This window comes from Dromiciops gliroides, chromosome 2 (genome assembly GCF_019393635.1).
Source record: "Dromiciops gliroides isolate mDroGli1 chromosome 2, mDroGli1.pri, whole genome shotgun sequence".
In the NCBI taxonomy this organism is placed as follows: domain Eukaryota; kingdom Metazoa; phylum Chordata; class Mammalia; order Microbiotheria; family Microbiotheriidae; genus Dromiciops; species Dromiciops gliroides.
This window is the reverse complement of record NC_057862.1, coordinates 62087131-62113889: the sequence shown is the minus strand read 5'-3', so window position 1 is coordinate 62113889 and position 26759 is coordinate 62087131. Positions and strand designations below refer to the sequence as shown.

At 42.6% G+C, this 26759-nt stretch overlaps 1 protein-coding gene across 1 annotated transcript in view; it reads right to left on the bottom strand.

Moving 5' to 3' along the window:
- The window catches only part of RET (ret proto-oncogene), a 160870-nt gene extending 134519 nt beyond the window's left edge, over positions 1–26351 (bottom strand). The window contains exon 1 of the mRNA XM_043989885.1: positions 25978–26351. Coding sequence (XP_043845820.1) covers positions 25978–26026 — 49 coding nt within the window. The 5' untranslated portion in view covers positions 26027–26351. The remainder of the gene's footprint in view (positions 1–25977) is intronic.
- Between the last annotated feature and the right edge of the window lie 408 nt (positions 26352–26759).

Sequence of the window (26759 nt, the reverse complement as noted above, 5' to 3'; positions counted from 1 at the left end):
CAGAAAGGTTAAGAGACTTGTTGAAGGTCACTAAGGTAGAGACTCAATAAACTATCCCATTTTGTCCCATAAGTGTGGGGTCTTTACCCAAATTCTCTGACTTCAAATCCAATGCACTCACTGAAAGCAGCTCCTTAGAAAATCCAAATGAAGATGAACTGGTTAGTGACAACCATGAAGAGGGTGGAGTGTGGTCTGAAAAAAAAATGGGGGTGTGGTGGGGGGAGGGGAAGCTTGAAGCTCGTAGGAGGAATAACAAACAAGAGGCTACACTGGCAAAGAGACAGATCAGATACTCTAATAGCTTTTCCCATAGCTGATTTGGAACCTTTGACTAAGTAATTACATTCCCTTACTGTACTCATGCAGCCTGAACTCATTAGACGATCCAAGATGTTCTCTATCTCCTCCTGCTATGTAATGCCACTTAGAGAAGGGGAGCATGGGCAGGGAGGAGGGAGGAGAAGAACAGTTATAGATAAAAGAGCTAAGGCAGAGTGGATTCATGTCAGAGTTAAGGAGGTGAAGTCTAGAAGGGGCCCTCCATTAGCGATGGACGCAGGACGATGTGGGCTTGGGGGCACTTCCCTGCCAAAATTGCTTTAAGAAGGATGACATCATGACTTGATACAACTGTGACTACATTAAGCTGGTGCAATTACCAATAATCCGTTTACAGTGTATCTGCTTAGTTATTTTTAGGTACTTTATTGAGAGTTATCAAGAGAGAATAAGACTCTATTTGGCAAAGATGCCATCAGGTCCAGCTGTTTTCCTATAAGGTGGGGTTTGTGAACTGGATCCTGAGGTTAAGTTGACCTTATGAGATCTTCCCCTCCCCATCCTCCTTCACTACCTTGGCTGGTAATGACAACACTCCCTTCTCGAGGTGTCGGGGATAGGGGCAGTGAGGAGGAGGTTCAATTGGAGACTTGGTTTCTTGCCTTCGATCTACCTTCAGGGCCTCTTTCAACTTATAAAAGAGGCCCATGTTAACTCCTATGGTGATGACTTCACCGCACCTGGCAGGCTTTCGCCTCTTCACTTTTACTGAAATTAAAGATAAACTCATCTGTTACAAAGAGGGTCTTGGGGATTTGGGCGATGGAAATGAAATCTGGGCAGAAATTTAGCAACAGCAGAACAACTGCTTCTACATACTCAAGACAAGCAAGGAAAAATATTGCCTGCACAGCCTGGAGCTTACAGCCTACTTAGCTGTGGGGTCATGTAACTTGAAGTACAAGAGGGCCTTCGGATATGGAAAATTTGAGCTCAGATCTGGAATTCAGAAATGTCTGTTTCCCAAAGGACTGATACATGGCATGGGCCCTCCAGCTTAGGAGTTTGGCTGATGGCAAAATTCTAGGGAATAGGACCAATAAACAAATAGATCAACTGGCTATAACTATTTCTCATTCATTTATTTCATGCTCTTCATTTCCTTCTAGATAGAAGGGATGAAAACCATCAGAGATTTGAGACAAGTCACATTCTCTTAAACAGGGCTAGGAAACTTGTTTTTCCCTCTGTCTCAGGCCCCCTAGGCCCACAATTGGCCCAGACTATTTTAAAAAAAAGCACCATTTATCTTATTTCACAACTATTATAAGGCACTTTCTCCAACAGATTAAGAGCTGGAATCTGCTGGCCATTATCCCATTAGTATGAATATTTAGAGACATGGGAGGGTACTCCTCCTCCACTGAAATGGGACAGGAACATGGAACCACTGTAACAACACCAACAAGGCCTTTTCTATCTCCTGGTAACCTGCCTTGAATCCCAGGTCCAGGAAGTAGCAAGCTTACCATGATACAACAGACTTGGAAGCCAAGTGCCCAGGATGTTGCCTCTCCCAGAAGGATAATGATGATGATGTCAATGGACAACGGTCACCACAATCTCACGACTCTAGGGGTGCTTGCTGGATTTAGTAGCAGGGCTCTTTTGTTTTATTTCACATTAATAAGAGCCATTTGAGCAAAAAATAAACAAAGGTGTTTGCTCATTCGAGTCCACCTGCTCTCCCCCACCTGCTTTCCCTGTAGCTCAGAACAAGCGAGGCCCCTTTGCTGGCAGGGAACCTATTATTCATTCACAACAGGGCTCAGTTTCCACTGGTGTCTGGAATGGAGAGAAGGCTAGTCTGTTCCTCTTTTGGTATTAATTCTATACCTTCCCATTTCTTAAGAGCCAGAGATCCTACACTACCTCCTTCTTTTTCTCCACCTGTCTCCTTTTCCCTTCTTCCCCAGTTTTGGCAAGGATTACAAGAATTGGGGGGGAGGGGGAATATATGGTGACTAATGGTAATGTTTTACATAATCATACATGTATAAAACCCCCCAAACAGAGTTACATAAATGTTAGCATTTAATATGATATGGAAATCAATGGACAACCTAGAGAATTCATCTACTAGCATGTGCGTGCTATATAGACACTGAAAATGTATAATAATAATAATAATAATAATAATAATAATAATAATAATAAAATAACAATAGTATCTTTAAAAAAGAGTTAAAAGAAAATCACTCCATTTCCTTCCCACCTCTCTCCTCTGCCCTCCTCCCCCATCTCCATCTCCTTTTCCCTCTCCCTCTCTCACATACACCAAGTCTTAGGGTTCTGAAAGCTGGGAAAAGACGAGATTCAAAGTGATCACTAAGGTCTTTTGGGGATGTGGTAAAAGTGATCTGTGAGGGTCAGCTGGATCCCCTCCCTCGATCACACAGACTGCCTAAAACAATGCACTGACATGTCAGAGCATTCCATGATCTCAAGGATTTAAGTCACCTTAGGAGCTCGCCAATCTAGCAGCTTGCCTTTAGGTGGGCGGGTTGTTATTATATTCTTATTATAGTCAAGGAGAAGTAGCTTGGTGGAGTGGTTTGAGGGCCAGGCAGTGTCAGCAAGATCTGAGATCAAGCCCTGCCCCTCAGTACATAGCAGCTGGTGGGGATTGCAAGGTTTAGCTCTCCCAGGTAATTCTCTAAGACAAAAATCATTTCAGGGGTCAGCAAGGTCAAAAATATTTTCATAATAATACTAAGACATTATTTATCTATTAAAATGAGCCCCCTTTTTTAACTGCACAACTGTATAAGACTGGATTTTGTCATACACTGTGTGTCACAAAAGTCTTAGTGCAGCTTTAACAGCTTAAAGCTGTAATAAGGTTTTTGGGATGTTCTGTATTTTAACTACACAACAATAATTCAACTACCACAATAATAGCATTTTTATAGCACATTAAGGTTTGTCAAATGTTTAAAAATGTTGTCTCATTTGATCTTCACAACTCTGGGAAACAAGTGTTAATATTATCCCTATTTTGCTGATGAGGAAACTGAGGCAAAGAGAAATTAAATGATTTGCCTAGGTCGCAAAGCTAGTAAACAGCTGAGGCATGATTCAAATGTAGGTCTTCCTGATGCCAAGTCCAATGCTCCCTCCACTTTACCACCCAACTGCCTCAACATACAACAATAGACTGAATGCAAAAGATATGAGAAACCAGCTCTTTTCTACTTAAGCCAGACATCAGAGAGATTTGTAAAAATATGCAAAATAATGACATTCCCATTCATTTTTTGTTTTGTAGAATATTTTATTTTGCAAAAAAGCCCTCAGCTATGAAATATTTGATTATAATGATAATAATTGCTGGCATTTATAAGGTGCTTTAAGGCTTTCAAAACAGACTACTAACATGATCTCATTTGATCCTCACTAAAGCCTTGTGAAGTAGGGACTGCAATTACCATCCCCATTTGACAGAGAAGGAAATAGAGGCCCTGGCTGGCCCAGTATCACACAGCAAGTGTCTGTTGTGAGATTCTTCCTGAAGAACTCTATTCCTCTGCCAGCTAGGTAAGTTTCAAAGAGTCATCTGAGAAACACAAAGGCTAAGTGACTGGCCCAGGGTCACATAGCATTTTTTGGTTTCCTTTTACTAGTCCTTTGACTTCATTTTTTTTTGTTTGTTTGTTTTGTTTTTTGGGGGGTGGGGGCAGGACAACGATGGTTAAGTGACTTACCCAGGGTCACACAGCTAGTAAATGTCAAGTTTCTGAGGTAAAATTTGAACTCAAGGTCCTTCTGAATCCAAGACCAGTGCTTTATCCACTGTACCACCCCTTTGACTTCATTTTTAATGGGAACTCTTTCTAAGAATGCAGATCAGCCCTTGCTCTGCAACTTTTATTAGAATTACCTAAGGAATTTCTTTGTTACTACATTTACTTTTTTTGTCAACTTCATGGGGTTCCTCTGAGCACTGCCTCATTTCTTCTAGTCCTTCAGTGAGGTGGCACAGAGCACAGCGATTTCTAGATCTCTTTGAGGTCCAGAAGATGGTGACTCCTAATCTCTTGAGCCTCAAGGTCATGAGGAAAATAGTACAACCATTATTATTATCATCCCTCCCTGCACTGTAAGCTTCTTGAGGACAGGGACTTTTTTTTGCCTCTTTTTGTATCCCTAGCCTATTTAGCACAGTGCCTGGAACACAGTCAGTGCTTAATAAATGTTGATTGCTTGATTGCTGGTGAAGAAGTTGAGGCTTAAAGAATTGGAGTAATGAGACCATACGTGTATGAGTGTACAGGCCAAAACTGCAACCCTAAGTTTTGTGCCTCCAAGTTCAGTGCCCATCTGCCAAACAGGCTCTGTAGTTAAGTGTCTATCCTTCAGAAATCCAAGGTCTCATGCATAACCCTTCTGGGTAGAGGCAGGGCTGAAGCTAAAGGCAATAAGGTAACTGATGCAGGAAGCATAAGGAGGGCCATCCTAGGATCTGATCCCCCTCCCCCACTTCCTGTGAAGTTTACAGTGGGCTAAAAGGTATATAATAGAAACCATGCCATGGTAAAAACTAAGTCTCCTTCTGATTGGTAATGCAGGAACACAATTTTTTCTCTCCCAACAAAAATCCCACCCGACCTTAAGGCAAATAGTGGAACAATCAAAAATCTGGAGCTAGTAGAGAGCACCTAGGGCAACATCATCATTTTAAGGATGATGAAACTGTGGTCCAGAGCTGACAATGACTGGTCCAAAGTCACACAGGCAGAAAAGGATGGAGTCAGGAAAGGCGTTCCCTTCCTTCATTACATCAGCCTCCCAACCTGTCTCCCTTGCCTCTAGCCTTTCCGGTCTATGATCCAACCTGTACATAGCCGCCAGATTAATATTCCTAAAGCAGTCTGTTCATGTCACCCTGCCTGCTCAAGAAATTATTGTGATATGCCATTTTCCTTTACTGTACAATATTTAGCAATTAAAGTTCTTGATGAGACAGGCTCCAGACCATCCACAATCTCCTTCACCTACTGTCTTCCAGCCAAATTGGCCCACTTGTTCCTAGTATCCAACATTTCATTCCTTGCCTCCATGTTTCTGAATGGGTCTTCCCCCATACCTGTAATGTTCCCTTCTTACCTGTAACTCCTGACAACTCCTACTTCCCTAGAAGGCTCATTTCAAGTACTACTATCATCAACTGATTTTTCTTAATTGCCCTTAATTGTTAGTTCCCCCTTCTAATTCCTGTGTATTTATATGTATCTTATATTTACTTATCAATATTGGAATTTCTCTGGTAGAATTTAGCTCCTAGGGCTGAAACAAATTCATTATTTTTGTCTCTGTATCACTCAGAACTGTCCTAAGTAAATGCTTTCTGATTTTCTGATCTCTCCCAGTTAGAAAATTTCACCATATTTTCTTTTTCCTGTAGGCAGTCAAAGTTCTTAAAGCTTGAAGTTCAAGCTTCCCAGACAGAAGCCCACTGACTGGCCTTCTACCCTTCCTCTCTGAGGCCCAAACCATGTAGAATGTACAATGTGATGAGAGAAGGGGAAAACGTGTTAACTTTGTGTTCAGAGGCATGTTTTCTCGTTTCTGACAGGTGCTTAGGAAAAAATCCACAGAATGGTCTTTTAAGAAACATCCATGTTACAATGATTTACAGCAGACATGACTGCACTGACCCAATAACTAAAAATGTCTGGCCTTGAGTCAATAGCCTCCAAATGATCTAAGTGGGTAAGAAATAAGGCCTGCCTCTAGCACCTCTGGCAAAGGAAATGTTGAGGCCCAGAACAAAGAGACTAAGAAAGCATGAGAAGTGTCCCATATGGTGTGGATTTCTATCCCAATATGGCATTTTTTTATGCCCAGGAGAGAGAGGCAGAGACAGAGACACAGAGACAGAGAGAGACAGAGACAGATAGAAACAGAGTCAGCTGGAAAGTCAAATTTGACCTCACACATTCGCTTTGTGGCCATGGACAATTCACTGCCTGCTTCAGTTTCCTAAATTGTAAAATGAGGATAATAATAACATCTACCACAAAGAGTTATTGTGAGGATCAAATAAGAATAATATGTATCAAATGCTTATTAGCACAGTGCCTGACTAAATAAATAATAAATTAATAAATGCTTGTTTCCTTCCTCTCTGTGTGCCAGGTACCAAGAATATAAAAACAAAGTGAAAAACCTCTTTCCTGTACTTAAAAGGAGCTTTCATTTTATAAAATTGTTGGTATAATATTCCTTCACCTGCCATCAACCCCAAAGAGACATGAATATGAAATGCAAAGTGTCCAATTAGCCTAACAAGAATATAAAAGGCTTTGCTCTCCCTGCCCCTTCCTTCCTGCCCCACCCCACTGTTCCTTCTTCTTGGAGGTGAGGAAGGGAGTTTTGGCAAGCCACAATTATTACCTCTTCTCAGAATCCAATGGAGACAGCCCAAGAGTCTCAGGAGTAGCAATACCCCTAAGCACCTGGCCTTGTCTCCAGCCTGACCTGCCACCACCTTCCCAGGGGAGCAACCCCAGTGGGGACGGCTATGGAAGGACTAGAAGGCAAAGTTCTTGACACCAGTCCTTTGCAATATCAAATAGTTTAATATAAAAATGGATATGGCTTTAATCTATCAAAATGATAATTGGGGGGAGGCAGCTGGGTGGCGCAGTGGTTAAAGCACCAGCCCTGGATTCAGGAGGACCTGAGTTCAAATATGGCCTCAGACACTTGACACTTGCTAGCTGTGTGACTCTGGGCAAGTCACTTAACCCTCACTGCCCCACCAAAAAAAAATGATAGCAGAGAAAGCATGTTTTGTACATCAAACACATGGAGATGGAGCTCTACATTGTTGCGGCCATGTATCCTTTGTTCTTGAAGAGGACCAATGGCATCACCAGGGTGATATCTTGAGTTTTGCCTCACCACTGGTCTTAAATGAGCTCTATACTACAGCCAAGCATGGCTATGTGACATTTGGGCCATCACGCTTTACTATTGTCCCAGCTGTGGTGCCCTCCACATGAGTAATCTCCCCCATTAGAATGTGAGCTCTTTAAGAACAGGGATGATCTCATTTATCTAGTTGTATTCCCAGCATTTACCACATAGTGCTCTGCACTGGGGAAAAGGCATAAATGCTTTTTCGTTCATGCATCTATGCATTCATTTCAAGCTTGGACTTTAGAAAAATGAGAAAACTGTCCAAAAACCAACAGAACCTTAGCCTAGATCCTTTAATCTCCCAGACAAGCCAGCACATGGGAGACAGCTCGACAGGGCTGACCAAATGCGATCAGGAATAAGCGTCTATCCAAATAGGAGTTGACTAACAGGTATTATAAATGGGGTGGCCTTAAGGAGTGCAAACATCTGTAAGAATCTGGTGAATACTAAGAATCAAGAAAAATAGGAAGGTCAAGTACAAAGGAGTTGTTCATTGTTCGAGAGGGAAGAAAGGTCAGGCAGGTCCATGAGACTAAGTTAACAAGGCAAACAAGGTGGAGAGAATTAATGGCACTAGCAAACAGAAAATGCCAAGGTGAGCTCAGATTCTTGTTTGGTGGCTACTACCTTTCCATTCTGCTTTCTCTTTCCTGCTGGAGATAGGCAGCCCTAAGTCTGAGACTGTTACTCCTGGATAAGAGGTGGCCAGGGACCTGGAGACAAACCCTATTCCCCTGGCCCAGAAATACTGAGGCTGAGATGATTTTGCTGTGCTTAATCCTCAGTATGGCAAACACTCAAAACCACTTGGCAGAAGAGAGACTAGAATCCTGGTTTTCAGTCCTGTTAGCTCCTTCTTGTGCTAAAATTCTAGAATTCTGCAAGTACAATTAAGAATAAGGCATAAGATACCACAGCAGATCATTGAAAGGGCATTGCCTCAGATAATCTGAGACCTGGAAAAGACCTTCATTTAGAAAGACCAACGTCACCCACTGCATCCTAGGCCATCTCCATGCAGCTCCACTTTTGTCTTGCCATTGGACTTCCATGATTCTGGAGGGGGGAGGGAGTCTTATGACTTTGGGCAGCTCTGCTCGACTCATATTCAGTTCATGGCAACTCAAGACATCACTGTCTTGACCTTATTGGTTCTCTTTGAGAATGAAGGACCAACAACGACAACAACAACAACAAAGCAGGTATGGCCAAATATTCCCCTAGAGGGTATTTTATCTCCAAATGTCTCCTGAACAAGGTGCAGAATACCCAAAACAAGGTCAACTCTTTGCTGCGCTGTGACATCTCCTCCTGAATTCTTGTGGAGGAGCCAATACTGCACTGATAAGTGAAGTACATAAAATCATAGAGCTATGACTTAGAGATGGTAGGAATTTTGGAGGTCATCAAGTCCACTCTTTTTATTTTACACATGAGGTAACTGCAGTGGAGAGGAGTTAAGTGACTTGCCCAGGGTCACACAGTTACTACATATTATATAATTATATATATGTATATATGTGTATGTATGTGGAGAGAGAGAGAGAGAGAGAGAGAGAGAGAGAGTATGTTACTTCATACAATGAAGCAGGATCTGAATTTCAGTCTTTTTCATCCCCAAGTCTCTATTTACCACCCTAAACCTGAGTTCCTAAACTCTTGAGCTTCAGATTTTAAAAGGGGCTACAAAGGGATTCTGAGGATAGAGAAGGAGCAATAGAACAGATACACAGAGAAGTTACACACACAATTGCAATACTGGAGGGAGGCCTGCACTACCACACAGCTATGCTTGACGACTGGCAATGAACAGCAGGTGTAGTGAGTATTTCCAGTGCCCATCTTGGACCTATGGGAAGCTGAGAGAGAAGCAGTGGCAAAGCCAAAGGAGACAGTCTGTATCAAGCAGAAAAGGAGTTCCTGCATCAAACCAAAGCTGTGGTTCAAAGTCAGGACTGATTGGAGAACTCTCCTCGAGACTTCCCTTAATGACTACTCTTAGAGTCCCCATCATTCAACCAGTTAAGAATTCGGTTAAACCTTCTATCTCTCCCATCTCTCTCTGTCCTGATCACAATAGAATAAATGCCTTTGTCAAATCCAATGTTTTGCCAAATTCCAGGTCTATTTTGTCTACAGAATTTTTCTGACTTAGTCTCTGTTGCCCAAGAAGCAATGAGTATAGTTTATCACATCTGTTCTTTTTTTTGGTTTTTGCTTTTGCAGGGCAATTAGGGTTAAGTTACTTGCCCAGGGTCACACAGCTAGTAAGTGTCAAGTGTCTGATGCCGGATTTGAACTCAGGTCCTCCTGAATCCAGGGCCGGTGCTTTATCCTCTGTACCATCTAGCATATCACATCTGTTCTTGATGAAGCTCAGGTTCATCAAGAATGAAGCTTCATTTTCACTGCTTCCATTTCTAAGTGTTCCTAGTCCATCCCTTTTAATATTTTTTCTAGAATTTTATAGGAATATGTAAAGTTACTATCTAGCTATACTGTCTAAAATATCTAATGAGTGGTCACCAATAAATTATAAGCTTTAGCAAGAGTTTAGACTTTTAAGCATTTATTAAGGAGAATAAGAATTTGGTGAAGAGAGAGAGAAAGAGGCCTAGATTCATCTATCTATCAAAGGGAGAGTGCATTTCTGCTCCACTCTCCATGAGAGTCCTCATGAAAGAGTGCAAGCCATACCTCCTTCATCCCACAAGCCTCCTGTGAAACTGGCAACATCCCATCCACATGCACACACATCTCCAAGCTAATTGGCTGGTAGCCTTGATTGACAGTACCCATGAGCAAATGTCACTTCCTGATGCCAAGGAAAGCCCCATGGCTTGCCCTCAGACACCTTCTTCTCATGGCAGAGCTTTCCTACAGTAATTCTCCAGCAGGTGGCATCATTCCAAACGTTACAAATAGAAGAAGTTAAACATACTAACCTTACTATTATCCTTCCCCTTTTTGAAAACTGGGTCAACACCTGCCCATCTTCATCTCCTGATGTTAAAAACATCTTTCAGGGATAACACTTATAAGGAGAATTCTAGGTCTAATGACTTGAACTCACTGGTGGCCAGCTGTGTGCTTGCTCTCTTACCAAATTCTTCATTTGCCTTGGGCTCCATTTTTTTGTGTGTGTGTGTGGCACAGTTGATAGAGCACTGGACCTGGAATCAGGAAGATCTGAGTTCAAATCAGTTGTTTCCTAGTTGTGTGACTCTGTGCAAATCACTTAACCATGGCCTGCCTCAGTTTTCTCATCTGTAAATTGAAGATAATAACAATAATGCCTTCTTCCCAAAGTTGTTTTAGGCTTTGAATGAATTATTTGTAAAGTACTTTGCAAGCCTTAAGATTATAGATATGATAACTATTTTATACCATCACCATAACCATCATACTCACTATAACAGCTCAAAAAAAACTAGCACCCCTGACGAAACCCATCCAGAGCAATCCTAGGAAATGACAGTATGGCTTGGAGTTGAGTTTTTCCTTCCTCCCACCAGGAACAAGAAAGGAATATTAATGCATTCTGGCATCAGTATAGGGGGGAAACCAAATAAAAACCAAATAAAACCAGGGTCTTGGAGTGAATCAAAAGGTGTGAAAAGAAAAGCAGAACAAGTCATAAAAGAATAGGAAGTGTTTTATAAATAGCCAGGAAAACTAAATAACAGATGTATGTTCTTCTAGGGCTCCAGGCACAGATGAGAATTTGGAAGGTCTAGATACTGATCAGAAGATGGTGAAAGCAAAGGGATCACTCTGGATACAGAAGTTTGCTCAATGGTATTAGATCATGTACCCCATTATCCATTTGGTAATAGTGGACTCTGTTAGACTGACAGTCAATACTTGGAGCTTTCAAGCCACCCTTTCCAGGAAACGTTTAAAACAAACAAACAAATAAACCAGTGTTGCCAAAGTCTTGTTATCTACAGGGAAACAGATTGATGACCTGAATTCACAGCATTAGATGATTTCAGAGCTAGGGGGCTTAAGTATCATCTTAATCCATGATGAATTTTCAGATGGGGAAAGTGAGGCACTGATAAACTAAGAAAATTCTTAGGCTCAACACAGCTAAGTCATAGAGTCTCATCATCAGCTTGATCAGAAGAGGATGAATTTTTCAGTCATAACAACTCATAAAAACTACATAGGGTTGGAAATTTGCAGCTGTGAAGGGATGGCCTTACCAAAGGATTCTTGGCTCCCTTAAGTGTTGGAGAAAGGTAGCCTTAAGTCATCTCTCAGGAACAAAGAATAGATATTTTCATTACCACTGTGGATACATATTAGTTTAGACCCAGGGTAATTAAGCAATTTCCCTTAAGTCACACAAGTCGCCAGTGGAGCCAGAAAATCTAGGTTTCTGGCTCCCCAATCCTATGCTTTAAGTCATGGCATGCCACCAATCTGGGACAAAGTTTGAACAGCTAAATATAATTTATAATTAGTTTTCTAAACACATAGCTAAAAGGCCATTAGCTAACCATTAGGTATAATGCAGCCCATTTTCTTCCTACAATCAAAGGAAACACTGATTTACTTAGCTCAATTCCTAAAGTAATTCTGAAGAATAAAGGCCATTTAGCACAATGAGCTCAATAAACTTTCACATTTCCTTTTTGCTAGGGGGGTACACAGATCACCCCACCACACCGCACCATACCACTATGAGCTTCAGTCTTGGGCTTTTCTCCAACTGACCATTTGCCTTCCAGTACATCCATCCGGTAATCAGAGCTCCTTCCTGGGAAATGGTGTGAAGCCACTTATGCTAACAACAGGGCTAGGTTGTCAATTGAACCACCCCAGAAAGAGGGGAAAGATTTAAACAGGACACAACAGAGGCAGGTGAATGTGGTCCACACACACTATGACTATAAGTATGACTTCAGGGGCATGACCCAATACTTCAAATTCCACTATTACTTTACCTTTTGATCTATGTTAAAATATCAATCTCCCTTCAGGAAGGGGGATATTTCATTTAGACCTTGGAGAGGAATGTAAGACATCTAAGAGAAGGCTTTACGGTTATAGCTCTAGAGTTGGAAGAAACCTCAGAAAAAACCATCGTTTTGTCCAATCTCCTCATTTTTCCAATGGGAAAAAAAATGAGAACAAGGAAGACCCAAGGACACTTGTCCAAGGTGAAAAAAGCACCAAACATCCAAGGTAGGATTCAAATCCAGTACCTCCGAACCCAGAATTGGTGCTCTTTCCACCATACCATGCAAGGAAAGTCAAGAGGAAGAAAATAAGAATAGGGAAAGGAAGGAAAGACAGCAACACTGAAAAGACAAGAATCTCTATCTTGTTGAAGGCTGGCCTCATTCACACAGAGACTCTGGAAGAGACTGCAGTGACTGAATGGAAATTAATGTTGCTATTATCTGTATAGTTATTAACAGTTTGCCAAGCCCTTTCACACCTCTCTGGATGCTGACCACAGTCCTGGGAGGTGTCAGGCAAGCCTGATCATCCTCAATTGACAGATTAGGAAATTGAGACCCACAGAGGTTGAGTGACTGGTCCAATGTCACTGCAAAGTGGACACTGGAAAAATACTTTCCCCATTCCCACAATTTACAAAAGAGAGAATTGGATGTTAAAGTTCCCTGAATGAGAACCTCCCCCTCATCTTCTAGTCTTAATTTGACAGAAGCAGAAACTTAGTTTATTTGATTATGTGGATTCATCTCAAAAACAAGTAGGTGGGGGCAGCTAGGTGGCACAGTGGATAAAGCACCCGCCCTGGATTCAGGAGGACCAGAGTTCAAATCTGGTCTCAGACACTTGACACTTATTATCTGTGTGACCCTGGGCAAGTCACTTAACTCTCCTTGCCCAGAAAAACAAACAAACAAACAAAAACAAGTAGGCAAGGAGGGGAGTTTATTCTCCACTTTTAAATTCACAAGGTGAACATAAAAGTCTTCATCTGATTCGATCTTCTAACTCTCATTGGCCACATGGATTTTTCTTCATTCCCATTCTGAGGTTGGGAGAGGTCAGGTATGAATCACTGATTCTCACTTAGCTGCAAAAGAATATTAGGGATTATCAGGGCCCACCACCTCACTTAACAGGTGAGCAAAGTGGGTGAGGACGAGAGATGCAGTTCATAGTTGTAAAGCCAGTTAGCAGCAGAGCCAAGAGTAGAATTGGGGTGTCCTGAATCTCCATCTAGCATTCTTTCCACTCTTACTACAAGCTCAAGGTAATATAATACAATTTGTCCTTTCCTCTCCTGGGGCCAGTAACTCGATGTTGGCACTGCCTCTATAGGGCACAATGTACCTTGACCTTGACATAGTGATGTCATTTTGGTCCTCTTTGAGGACCAAAGCAGAAGGCACCATGACAAGCCAAAACCAAATTCTTCTCCACTTTTGAGACAATGTCAAAAAGAGAGCTGCTCAGTAATGCGACGATCTGGGTGCATGCTCACCATTTGGGCAAGAGAGGAGAAAGAAACCATAGCCATGAAGCTGTAACAAAATCTCCTCCTGAGAACACAGGTCAATGAGAAAAACCAGGGGGTAGGGACTGTGAGAAGTGCTAAATTTCTGTCTTTCTCTCAGCTCTTCCTTGGCCTGCCTCTCTGGGCTAAGGGCCATCAGGCAACTGGGTGGGGGAAGTTTTGTCTCCAGTGCCTGTTCTATAAAGTATGATCTTCCTGCCCATGGCTCCCTCCCCATCCGTATCCCTGAGGAGCTGAGCATCTTTCTGGGAAGAAGTTTCTGAGACACCAGTGATCCACAATGTTCTTGTTTCTAAGTAACCCTAAAGACAATGTTCTGGATTGCCAGGAGCAGTGCAGCTGTTTTGGGCACACATCTCCTCCCCATCTATTTTCTTTTTTAATTTTTTTATATCACACAAGAGACTTTCAATGGTCCAAAGTAGCTTCTTCACTCAAATACACACTGGGGGAGTGAGAAAACTGGGTGCTCTCAGATTGCCAAGTTCAGATAATAAGCCTTCAGGGCAAAGACCTCCCAGCAGACAGAACCCTTAAGCTCAACAGTGCATGATAGTGATAATTATTTCAATTATTTTTTCCATTGTTTAAGACAAAGGTTGGCTGCCAAAGAATAAATCCAAGAAGATTTTAAAATGTGATGGAATGCTACTGCCATTAGCTTGCTTGTGGTTTTGTTAAAAAGGTCCAAGTGAGGATGGTAATGACTGATTTTGACAACACTGTGGGGACAGACATGCACCAAGATGCCAATCTGGTGGGGGAGGGAGGGTAAGTAATGACACACCTTGCTCATCTCCCATCACTGTCCTGGCCTCTCCTACCTCCCTGTACATGTTACATTAGCCCTTGACAAGATAGGTAGTGAGTTCTTAGCTCTCCCTGCTTTCCTCTGCTTGTTTCCTCCATCTTTTCCTCTCTTCATGACATCCCCAACTAGGGCCTTGCTGATTCAAGAAAGTGACCTACAAAGTCATTTTGCTCCCAACTCGATACTTCAAGTTAGTTAACTTAATTTCTTTGACTGTAAAACAAAGTCTTAGATGTCTCTTCCAGTTCTGATGTTCTACAATAATAATTTACATGGTGTACTACAGTTTGGCAAGTGTTTTATATCTATTATCTGACTTAATTCTATATCTAAATATCTTCTACCTTCCAGGGAAGGTTCTATAATTTTAAGAGAAGCCTAAACCAAGTAATAATTAAAGAAATGACTCACTAATGGTTGGACTGCCTTCACTGCATGTAAGTAGAGGAACTCTTTTAGGAAATAGTTTCACCATCACCAGGTCTCCCTCACTTAAATCCAATTCAGTGCAGGTCAAGACATCATCCCAAGTCATGATCTTCTTCAAGAACAAAGGGCAAACGACATGTTAACATGTTGACCAACACCACTTAAGTGACTCTACTATAATGTTGCTCTGAAACCATTCTGCCCACCCAAGGGTCAAGGCTGACCTTGGGCTAGGGGGGCAGACCTTCCCCAATTCTTGAAACAGCACTCAGGAAAAGGCTAGAGCTAGAAGGTCTTTGGGGGTTCAAAGCAGGGAGCAAGGCCTGATCTAAAACATGAATCAGCACCACACTGGATCAGTGGAGTTCAAGAAACCAGTAAAGAAATGTGGTCTTGGGTCAGATTTGTTGCCATTTTTACCAGCAGCAAATAAGGAAATCCTTTAACAATTTGCTACATTGAGGAAACATACACATTTTTCAAGGTGACAGGGGCTTCTGGAATGAATTTCCCCAGATCTTTTGTGGTGCCACTAGAATTTGCTACAGGGAAAAAAAAGGTTCTTTTGGGGGGTGGGCAGGAACACCTATAATACAGGTGACTGTCACCTACTCTGCCCTAAGACCAAATAAGCCTCTGGTGTCTTCCTTCTTACAAACTCAAAACATCCACAATAAAGCAGACAAAGGTAAGGATCCCATTGTGTATATCCTGGATGTGTGTTGGTACAGGGAGTAGGGAGTAGGGTTTCCCTGCACAAAGCCAGGAAAAAAGGAGAGTAAAAGAAATTTCTTTTTAATGTCGTTCAGTAATTTCAGCTGAGTCTGACTCTTCATGACCCCATGTGGGGTATTCTTGGCAAAGACAATGGAGTGGTTTACCATTTCCTTCTCCAGCTCATTTTACATATGAAAAAACTGAGGCAAACAGGGGTTAAGTGACTTCCCTAGGGTCAAACAGCTAGTGTCTGATGCCAGATTTGAACTCACAAAAATGGGTCTTCTTGATTCCAGGCCCAGGGCTCCATCCAGTGTCCCACATAGCTGCCCCAAAAGAAATTGTCCAGCTCTTCTTAAAAACGTGGCTTAAGCTGCCAGGGCAGGTATGGCTAAGGTAACCAATCAATACCTTACCAGTAGATCTACCCTGACTCCAGCCCCTCCCACGGTCACCACTGTTTCCTTGCACTGTGACTCCACCAAAAGCTGAAAATTAAGTGATAACTCTAAAAGGGAGTCAGACACAAAGATGGATGGGCCTGCTGCCCATCAAGCAATTCTGCCTGCTCTCTCATCACCACACAAGCTTTGACAGAGAGCACCAGGCCCTTGTGTGAGACACAGAGAGATTCCCAGAAAGAAATCAAATGAGCCAGCAACAGGCAGGCCAAGCAGAGGCTATAACTTAAGTCAGAATCCCATCCAGCAGTTTGGCTTTCCCGGTAACAGGCTCATTAAAGATACAGAAGATGCCCCGCTGCATAAAAAAACATCTATGCCACCATATTACCGGAAACGAAAGACGTGTCAGCAGCTTGGCAGCTCACTAGCCCTGCTGCGGGGAACTTTTCCAGGGAAGAAATCAGGGTTCCCTCTGGACCCAGAAACCCTTCTCCCAGCAAAGCACCAGATTTTCCAGGTCCACTTAAGAGGAAATCTGGTGAGAGATCAAGGTTATTGCACCTAAACATCTGTCCTTCCTAGGAGCAGGTCACAGGGAGAAATAATAATTATATGTATACATATGTATATACACATATATAAATATATACTATGTATGTATACACCTATAATCATTCCTGAAATATTTCTACTATATATAGATACATATGTATCTTGAGTATATATATGTGTGTGTGTGTGTGTGTGTATTGTATATATGTGTATATATTTTATATATATATATAACATATATGTATATAATATGTAATGAAAGTCATAAGATTTTACATCTAGAGTTGAAAGAGGCCTCAGAGGTCATCTAGTTCAACTACCTTATTTTATATCAAATGAAACTGAGGTCCAGGGAGGTTCAGAGATTTATCCAATGTTACACAGGTAGTAAAAGCAGCTCGGTGGTGTGGATAGAGCACTGACTTTGGAATCAGGAAGACTCATCTCCCTTAGTTCAAATCTAGCCCCAGATACTTTCTAGCTATGTGACCCTGGACAAGTCATTTAACCCTATTTGCCTCAGTTTCCTCATCTGTAAAATGAGCTGGAGAAGGAAATGGCAAACCCCTCTAGTATCTCTGCCAAGAAAACTACAAATGGGGTCCCAAAGAGTCAAACATGACTGAAACAACTGAATAGCAACACAGGTTGTAAGTAGGCATCAGGGACAGGATTTGAACCCAGGACTTCCAGTACTCTTTCCTCTGTACAATGCCTATTTCAATGCCTTATGTAGCATGGGGGTGTCCTCTGAATTTTCCAAGACTGCTGATAGAGTACAAACTGACTACAAAACTAGAAAGGTGTTGAGTGTGGGACTTTGAAGCCACTGACTGAGGGCCAACCTAACTAAAGTTGGAGAAACTTGTCACCAGGTTGGCCTTGGGGCAATCAAGTTTTTGGGCCAAGATACCTCTCCAAAGCCACCAAAATCACAGGGATGTCCAACGTGCATTCGGTGGCAGGAATGCCCACAAACAAAGTGACCAAGATCTTAGCTCTGGGGCTGGAAGGGGCCTCCAAGGCCATCTATATGGTCTAATTCCTTCTTCTTACAGACGCAGAAACTGAGGTTAAGGGAAGTTCACTGACTGAGCATTTGTGCAGTGCTTTTAGTTGTAGCTATTCCCTAAATATAAAATGGGGAGAATAATTTCTTATGTTACCTATTTCACCTATGGTTGTGAAGAAAGCACTCTTTGAACCTTAGAATACTATGTAAATGTGAATTATTAGTATTTTCAGAGGGGTTTTCATATACCAATCCATGGTGTCATTTCAGCCTCATTAAGAACCCTGTGACTTAGGTGAAATTGACAGAACCCTGGATCTAAAGATATAAAGATCTGAGTTCAAATGTTGTCTGACACTAGTTTTGTGTAACATCCTCTCTCAGTCTCCATTTCCTCATCTGGAAAATGGGGATAATAGCATAAACTTCACAGAGATGAAGATCAATGAGAAAGATCAAATGAGAAAATAATATGAAACATTCTGTACACCTTAAAGAATTATACAAGAGTTAGCTATTATTATTACTATATCTGGCTCACAGATAAATAAACTGAGATAAAAAGATTATCTGACCTGTTAAGGTAACATCATCATCATCATCACTATTATTATTATTATTATTATTATTAGCAGCCCAGTCAGGACAAGATGGACTGGAGGCAATGTTTTCTGTCCATTATGGCAGAGCAAAATGGAGAGGAGAAGAGATAGCAAGCATTATATCTTTAAGAAGCAGCAGCTTTGTCAAAAAGAAGAAGAAGAAGAAGAAGAAGAAGAAGAAGAAGAAGAAGAAGAAGAAGAAGAAGAAGAAGAAGAAGCAGCAGCTTTCTGGTCTCCTTCAGAGCAGCAACTAGAGCAGGGCAAGTGGGACTTTGTCTCACGATACCAAAATTTATAAGACTTTGTTTGTACTTGTAGTTGTTTGACAGATTGGATTTGTTTGGCATCCTCTATGTTTTATTTTATACATTTAAAAACTTTATTCTGAACTTCATCAAACTTCCCAAGCAATCTATAAAACATACACACATCATATAAACAAATAGATCCAAGATAATTTGAGGAAGAAGTACTCTAATAAATAGGTAGGGAGTTGGGGTTGGGGAGACAATCATGGAAGGTTTTCCATAATGGGTGGCAACTGAGTTGAACCAAAAACTAAGAATTCTGAGAAGCAGAGGTGAGGAAGGGGTGCATTCCAGGCATGATGGAGACCTTTTGTGGAGATATGGTAGCAAGAACAGGACAATTACCAAAGCAATTTGGTCATACTGAAGACTAAAGACAGGAGAGTTGAAATGGTCAAACCTATGCCTTAGGAATATTGATTTACCAGCTGTGTGGTGGATGATGAACTTGAGAGGGAAGGGACTGGAAAAGGGAAGCCCAAATTAGAAGGCAATTGAGGCAGGGCAGCTAGGTGATGCAGTGGATAAAACACTGGCCCTGGATTCAGGAGGACCTGAGTTCAAATTTGGCCTCAGAGACTTGACACTTACTAGCTGTGGGACCCTGGGCAAGTCACTTAACCTCCATTGCCTCACAAAAAAGAAGGCAATTTAAATCTTCCAGGTAAATTTGATGAGGGCTTGAACGAAGGTGATGGTTATGTGAGTGAAGAGAAGGGGAAAGATCAGATATTCTTAATCTGGAGTCTATGAATTTGGGTCGGGGGAGCGGTTAATATATTTGCATAAATATTTCAATATTGGATTTGTTTAGAATCCTCTGTGTTTTCAGATATTCAAAACCATTATGCTGAGGAGTTCATGGGCTTCACCAAACTTTCAAAGGGGTTTCTCTCTCTCTCTCTCTTTCTCTCTCTCTCTCTCTCTCTCTCTCTCTCTCTCTCTCTCTCTCACACACACACACACACACACACACACACACACACACACACAAGGATTAAGAATTCCTGCTGTAATGGTTGAATAGATAAAACTTGGCAGATGACTGAATGTGGTCTGGAGTGAGGAAGAGGAAAGAGTAAAATCTTATTCAAAGCTTGAGGTTGTGAATCCAGGTATTGTGGTATGCACAAGAGAAATGTAAAAACGTCAATTTGGAGGAAATTTTCAGTTTGGGGGTAGAGAATGAGCTACAGTTTGAGGTTATGTCTGAGATGCTAATGGGGCATCCAAGTTGAGAGTGAGTAGGCCCTTTGTGAAAATGGCCTAGAGTCAGCAAGGGGATTAGAAGTGGATGTATATACATTTGGGGGTCATTGATATAAAAGCTTTTGAACCCAGGGAGTCTAATGAAATCAGTAAGGGAGTGGGAAAAGAGTAGAAAGGAGACCCCAAGATGTTGCCTTGCAGGACACTAAATTCTGTGGCAGAATGATCCTCCAGAAGGAATTCCCCATTATACAAGGTTCTCTGAGGTGGGCAAATAGTGTCCTTCAAGTCACCTTGCCTTATCTAAATAATATCTATTATCCTAGGAAATCACTTTGTTGAAGGAAAAGTAGGAGTTAGTTGAATTAGGCTCTGCCTTTTGTTCTCTTAATCCAGAGCACTATGGGAAGCTCACTAAGAAGTTCCAATTAGATCAAATTGTCCATTATATCAGTGCTACTGATGTGCTTCCAAACATATAACACTAACACACCACATGTAAGAAGTGAAGGAAAGCTTAGAGACGAACAAGACCAACCCCTTCATTTTACTTACTTTTTAGCACTCGAAGTAGCTCACACTTTAAGAAAATCCCCTAATCCAAGCTAACCACATCAGAAAAATTTAAAACTAACAATTCTTTGATTTTTTTAAAAAATGGATTTATTTAGATCAAAGCTTCTCCCCCTGTATTTATGCATGTATTTACATATTAGCAACTACCTTTAAAAGATTTTTTTAAAGTCTCAAGTGTGAAAATGAAAAAAAATTGAGACATCTCTAAACTAGAGCGTATTTTATGTCTTTATATAAATTGCATTATTTAAGCTGTAATAGTTTAAAACTGCAGTAAAACTTTGGGGATACCTTGTACTATATTCTGGAAAAGTAAATTTGGACTTTTAAGCCCTTTACTCACAACTTTTCCATAAGGATATGTCTTGGCTAAGTAGATCTGCACCAGTTTTTTTTGTTTGATGGGAGCTCAGACTGAGAGGGGCAGCTAAGCTGGGCCTGATATCTAAACCTTAGCTCTCCTTCTCTGGGAGGTCCCAGTTAAAGATCCCTTAACCAGAAATATGCAAGTTATGACCCACCTAGAAGCAACCAGGAACAATCCAGGGACAATGTGGAGAGAGGGCTGATTGATTAACTCGGCTCAGGCTTGTTACTGCCTTGGACATGAGGTTTTGTCCCTTGATTAAAAATATATTGGAAAGTCCCTAACTGGGATATTGGGAGACACATCCAATGATTCATGCCAGCTTGGAGATGGAATTATAATCGAGTGGAACTAGATACACCAGGTCAGGATCCAAATGGAAAAACAATGCCCTCCTGGTGGATGGGGGTATGGGGGAGAGAGACAGAAAGAAACAGAGAAAGAGAGAGACAACAACAGAGAAGGATGGAGGAAGGGAGATAAGAGGGAGAGAAAGGAAAGAGGAGAGAGGAGGAGGAGGAGGAGGAGGAGGAGGAGGAGGAGAGAGAGGCAAAGAGAGAGACAGAGAGAGGGGAGAGAGAAGGGGAGAGGGAGAGAAGGGAAAGAAAAGGAGAAAGGAGGAGAAAGAGCAGGGAGAGAAAGGGGTGATAAGAAATGAATGGGGAGAGGGGAGAGGAGAGGAGAAAGGGAAGAATGGGGGGGGAGAATGAGAGAGGAGAGATGGAGACAGGCAGAGAGAGAGAGAAAAAATGAGCAAACAAGTACACAAAACTGACTTTGGGCTTTTCAAACACATCTCCTGACCCCAAAGTTATTTACATCCCTTGGCACTGAGATACCCTGAAAGTGGTAGATCTCCCCAAAGTTTAATCCTGAGAGAGCACAAAGGGTCAGTCAAGTCTTGTGACCCATTTAGAGGCTGTATATGTAACTCCCAATCCCACTTCCTTGTTCTCTGCCCTCCCCTGGCCTCAAGAACACATGATCACCCAGGCGATACTTTTTCTCATATCGTTCCTGCCTGTGGATAGGTTCTAAGAGCATCCTTGGGTGTACAGGAGGCTGTAGGAATCCATCCCAAGAGAGGAGGAAGTTCAGCATAGTGGGTAACATGCTGTATTTGGAGTCATATTTGGGTTTAAGCCTAGATTCTGCCACTGGCAGTCTGTATGACCTTGAGTAAGTCACTTCCCCATTCTGGGCCTCAGGTTCCTCACCTGTAGGTTGGATGAGATAGCCTCCAAGGTCCCTACCATCTTTAAGGCTATGATCCTGGATCTAGCAAGGACAGGAAGGGAGCCATCCACTTCACTTTCCCACTCACACCCACTTTCCCCCCCAAGCTCCAGAAAGGGAAAGCTGATGATTTTCCATTTTAGTAACTTTTGTCCAGACCTCGAGGTTCTTAAAAAGTGAACAGAAACACCAAGTTAGTGTGGTAAGGACCCATTGTCTGTGGTTTATCCTCAAAATCCAGAGTGTTGGAAGCTCTTGATTCCTCCCTCAAGGAAACTCATTCCTCAGAGAGATGCCACACTAATTAGCCTCAGGTCCCTAAGGCCTCTTTAAGCTGACCTATTCCCAAGCTCCTCAATATCTCTAGGGGTGGGGTGTAAGGTTTTACTCTACCCCCCAATACCGTAGTGTGCAAAGAGCTGAAAAATCCACCCCTCTCTGGTTGGGGTGGGGGGGTAGAAATGGGGGACTCAGTCCTCCACCCCCTTGGCCCTCTACCTCCTAGCCAACATCCTATATCCTATCATAATGTAAATAAGAGAAATAATATCTCCCTGGAAAACCCTGATTCCCTGAGGGGGAAGAGGCTCACATATATGCTGCCAAGTTAAACATGACAGCCCCTGCCCCCATCTCAGTTTTGAGGCAAGATTCATTCTGGTTTGATCTTTGCAACCTTGCCTGACCAGGAAAGCGAGGGAATCTTTCTTGAACTAGCAAAGACAGGAGGGGAAAGAAGAGAAGCAAATAAATGTGTTTGTATTCTATCTAGTGAAGGATTGTGTATAGGTGAGAATGGGATTTTGTTTAGTGTGTGTGTGTGTGTGTGTGTGTGTGTGTGTGTGTGTGTGTGCGCGTGCGTGCGTGCGCGCTTAACCTTGAGAAACCAAAACAGATCCAAGTCAATGACTGGGTGATTTCTTGGGAGAGGGCAGTTCAGGAAAGATGAGGATGCAGAGCTAAGCAGGCTGAAACCAGCAGGGTTTGCTCTCCTAGAGAACCTAGCATGTCCTGTGCAGGGGAAACTCCTTAAACTTCATGCACCAGTGATACATATAGAGAGGCAGAGAAGAGGCCCCTCTGGGAGGACATCAACGATCAGTCCCCCCAGAAGAACAATTTCTCCTGTTGCTGCTGTTGCTGAGAATACACATACAACCCTTATGAATACAAAGTTGCCCACCCAGGGTCACAAGAGATCTTTAAAAACATCCCTGTTTACTCCTCTGCTAAAATTCTCAGCCTGTCATTCCTCGCCTTGTCAAAAGTCAAACCCTGGCAAGCATGAGCCCTGCTTCTTTTGCCTATGGGTTAGACTATGACCCCAAGTCCCAAATCATCCTGCAAAAGTCCCCTGGGGTTTGGAAAGGTTTTTTGCTTTCCTGTGCTCTGTAGAGAGGTTTCACTGACAAACATTCAGGGGAAGGCTAAAAAAAAAGTGTGGTGGGGGGGAGATGAAATCTAAGTGTCTTTTCTTGTTCACCTAGTGGGGGTGGGTCAGCAGCTACAAGAAAAAAACAAAGAATACAGATGAATAAAGTTTCCAAGTTCATGAGAGAAAATTGAGCTTTTAAAACACACACACACACACACACACACACACACACACACACATACAATGCTTTAGGGTGAAGACAGGCTGTCAGTGGTAAAAGGCTATGAGGAAAATCTTACAATACTTATTTCTTTCCCCTCTTACTCCTCCTTGGCAAGCAGAGGTCTTACCTCTCATCAGCTCTAAGAGCAATTTCTCTTACTAAGAACAGGACTCCACCCACTCTGGGGATCGTCTTCGAACCTCCCTCTCCCTAAGCCCTCTTTTGCAGCTGGGCTATTTGCTAATATTAAAAAGCCAGTCTGAATCAACCTTAAGGTTGATGGGTATCTTTATCTAGAACCAGGGCTGTAAAACAATGTACCAATAAGGACACTGGGATGTTTGGAGAAGAGAAAGATGGAAACGCAAACAAAAGGTCCCTGAAAGGAAAATGGGGGGCAATTAAGGGTGACCCCTTTATCTCCACTGAGACTAAAACAGGAGGCAATAAGATTCTGCTTGCAACACTTGGGCCTGAGATCATGACAGAAAAGATTCTTCTTAGTGAAGGAGTTATTAGATGTTAAAATGGATGGCCAAAGAAGATTATTTAGGTAGGGTTTGCTGGATCAGAACTCTCAAGATCATCAGCTCTAAGGCCAGTGATTCTATAGTTGGTAAACTAAGCCAAGCAAGTATCTGAAGTTCATGTTTAGTACCGTCTAGAATTAGCATAGCGTAGTTAACACATAAGGAAGAACCATTTAATAGCAAATTCTCCAGGGTCCTCCTGAGTCAAGCAGGAGTCATTAAGATCACTTTTGGATTTCTAGAGCTTAATAGTCCCACCGTCCTCAACCCTGCTCAGGAGACAGAGCCTTTCTCTTCAGGTGAAGCCTTAATTTTAGGAAGTAAGTTGGGATCCTAACAGATTACAATAAACAAGTAATGGTGTTTCAGCTGAAGATGAACAGCCATTCCCTGGCATGGGCTACTTCTAAATGCCTACAAGTTGGTCAATACAGTTTTCTGGAAATACACCCAAAAAGATTTGCTTGCAGGTGCTTTTAGTAGGTTTTTTTTTTCAGCTGGTAGTAAAAACCATGAGAGAAAAACAAATGAAGACGAACAGCAGCACTCCCCCCTTCTCTGCTAAGACTTGCCAGCAGAAATAAATGTCTATCTGAAGAATGAGTTTACTGACCCAGAAAAAAAAAAAGGGAAATGACAGCTGTAGAGAATAAAGATTTGGAGGAGTAAATCTGATTCATAAAAAAAAAAAAAACCAACCGTTTGCAATACATCAAGTATCTTCGCTTGTATTTAATCTTACCTGGGCTAATAACAAAATATACTTTCAAAATAACTAATAGAAAAAAATGCCCAGTAGGGTGGGAAAGACAGAAAATTCAGCTAAGACAAAAAGTATATGCAGACAATACAGTAATCCTGAAATATACAACATGTTTTCTAATGTCAACCAAGGAAAAGGATACAATTTTCAAACAAGCATTGAACATTTGACAGAGCTGTAAAATAGGCCAGGATTTCCTTATTATGTACATTAAAACCTGTCATCCTGCATTTTTTCTTCCTATCTTCTCCCTCCTCTCCCCCTCCCCCCTCATTCAGCAGGTCTTCTAATCTTTAGATGCTAACGTGCTTCTAAGGAAAAATAAGGATCCAATCAGTCACCTATCAAAATAGGTAACAGATAATTGACTAACCCTTTTCCAGCAACCAAGCTGTGATGACTCTCATCACCTATGAAACATTACAAGCTAGGATAAAGAATGAGAAAGCCGAAACACTTCATTTACCTGACATGCCCCCCCCCCCTTTTGATCAACGATCACAGTGTTTTTCAGAAAGGGACTCCCCCCCCCAAAAAAAAATTAGTCCCCATTCTCTGATGTCTCCAGAGGGGGCTGAGAAAAGTTCCCTGGAGAAGGAGGAGGAAAAAAAACACACTCAACACTACAATTCTGATTTATTCGCGTGAACATCAGAAACACGTTAGCAAAACATGTCCATATGGAGATAAGAGAAATACAATGATTTTCTGTTTGCATTGGGAACCCAACAGCTGTGGAAAACCTCGTCAATGTTACAAGCCAATAACTTTTCATCTTTCAGTCTTTTTCGTTTATTAGCCTAAACTCAATTTACTTTGCTGATATTAAAAACGGGAAGGGGGGGGGAAATCATCTTTCAAAACCTTAAAATAGAAACACACTTTAATATCCATCTGCTTCACTCCATAAATTTACGGGCAAGCGAATACACATCTGTTCTAACTTAGTTTCGAAGCTGAAATAGTGGAGCGAAATATCAGCATTATTAGCATCTTGTTTATGTTTTCCTCCCCCCAACCCCCACATCCTACATCTGAGGTCTCACGAACCAGACAAAACTTTCTGGACTGTTTAAACTGAGCACGACTCACCTTCACAAAGAAGGAGAAGCCCCCCGAGCCCCCAGGGGAGAGACATCATTTTCCCCCGCCAGTAAATCCGAGAGCAGAGCGAACGAGCGAGCGAGCGAGCGAGCGGGGTACGCGTGCGTCCCGCGGGCGCAGGCGGGCAAGTCTCTGGGTGGCCGGAGCTCGGGGCTTCCGTCCTCCGAGAGGCGAGGCTGGCCGCCTGCGGGTCTCCGCGTTGGGTGGCTGGCTGGCTGTTGCAGCAGCTGCGGCTGGTGCTGCTTCTGTTACTGCTGCTGCTGCTGCTGCTGCAGGGTCTGTGTGGGCAGCCTCAGCCCGGCTGCCCCATAGTCTGGGGAGAGTGCGGATCTTGGGGAGGTGCGCTCTCTCTTCTGGTCTCAGGGAACTGTGGCGAGACGGTCAGGAGGACAAGAGAGGGAGAGAGAGAGAAAGGGAGAGGGAGAGGGAGGAGAGAGAGAATAGGGGAGGGAGGGGCGGGGAGGGAGGGAGTGGGATGCTGGAGGACACACGCACGGATGCACACACACGGACGGACACACACGGACAGACGGACACACACACACACACACACACACACACACAATACACACACACGAGAAGGAGGAGGACGAGGAGGAGGAGGAGGAGGAGGAGGAGGAGGAGGAGGAGGAGGAGGAGGAGGAGGGTGTGAACCTGCAGCTCCGAGGCTCTGGGCAGCTCTGCCTCTGGCCCCGGCCACGGGTGTGCCGGTCTCTAGGTCTTTTTCTTCGGGTTGGGTAGGGCTCCCCTTATTCCCCGACCCCACACGC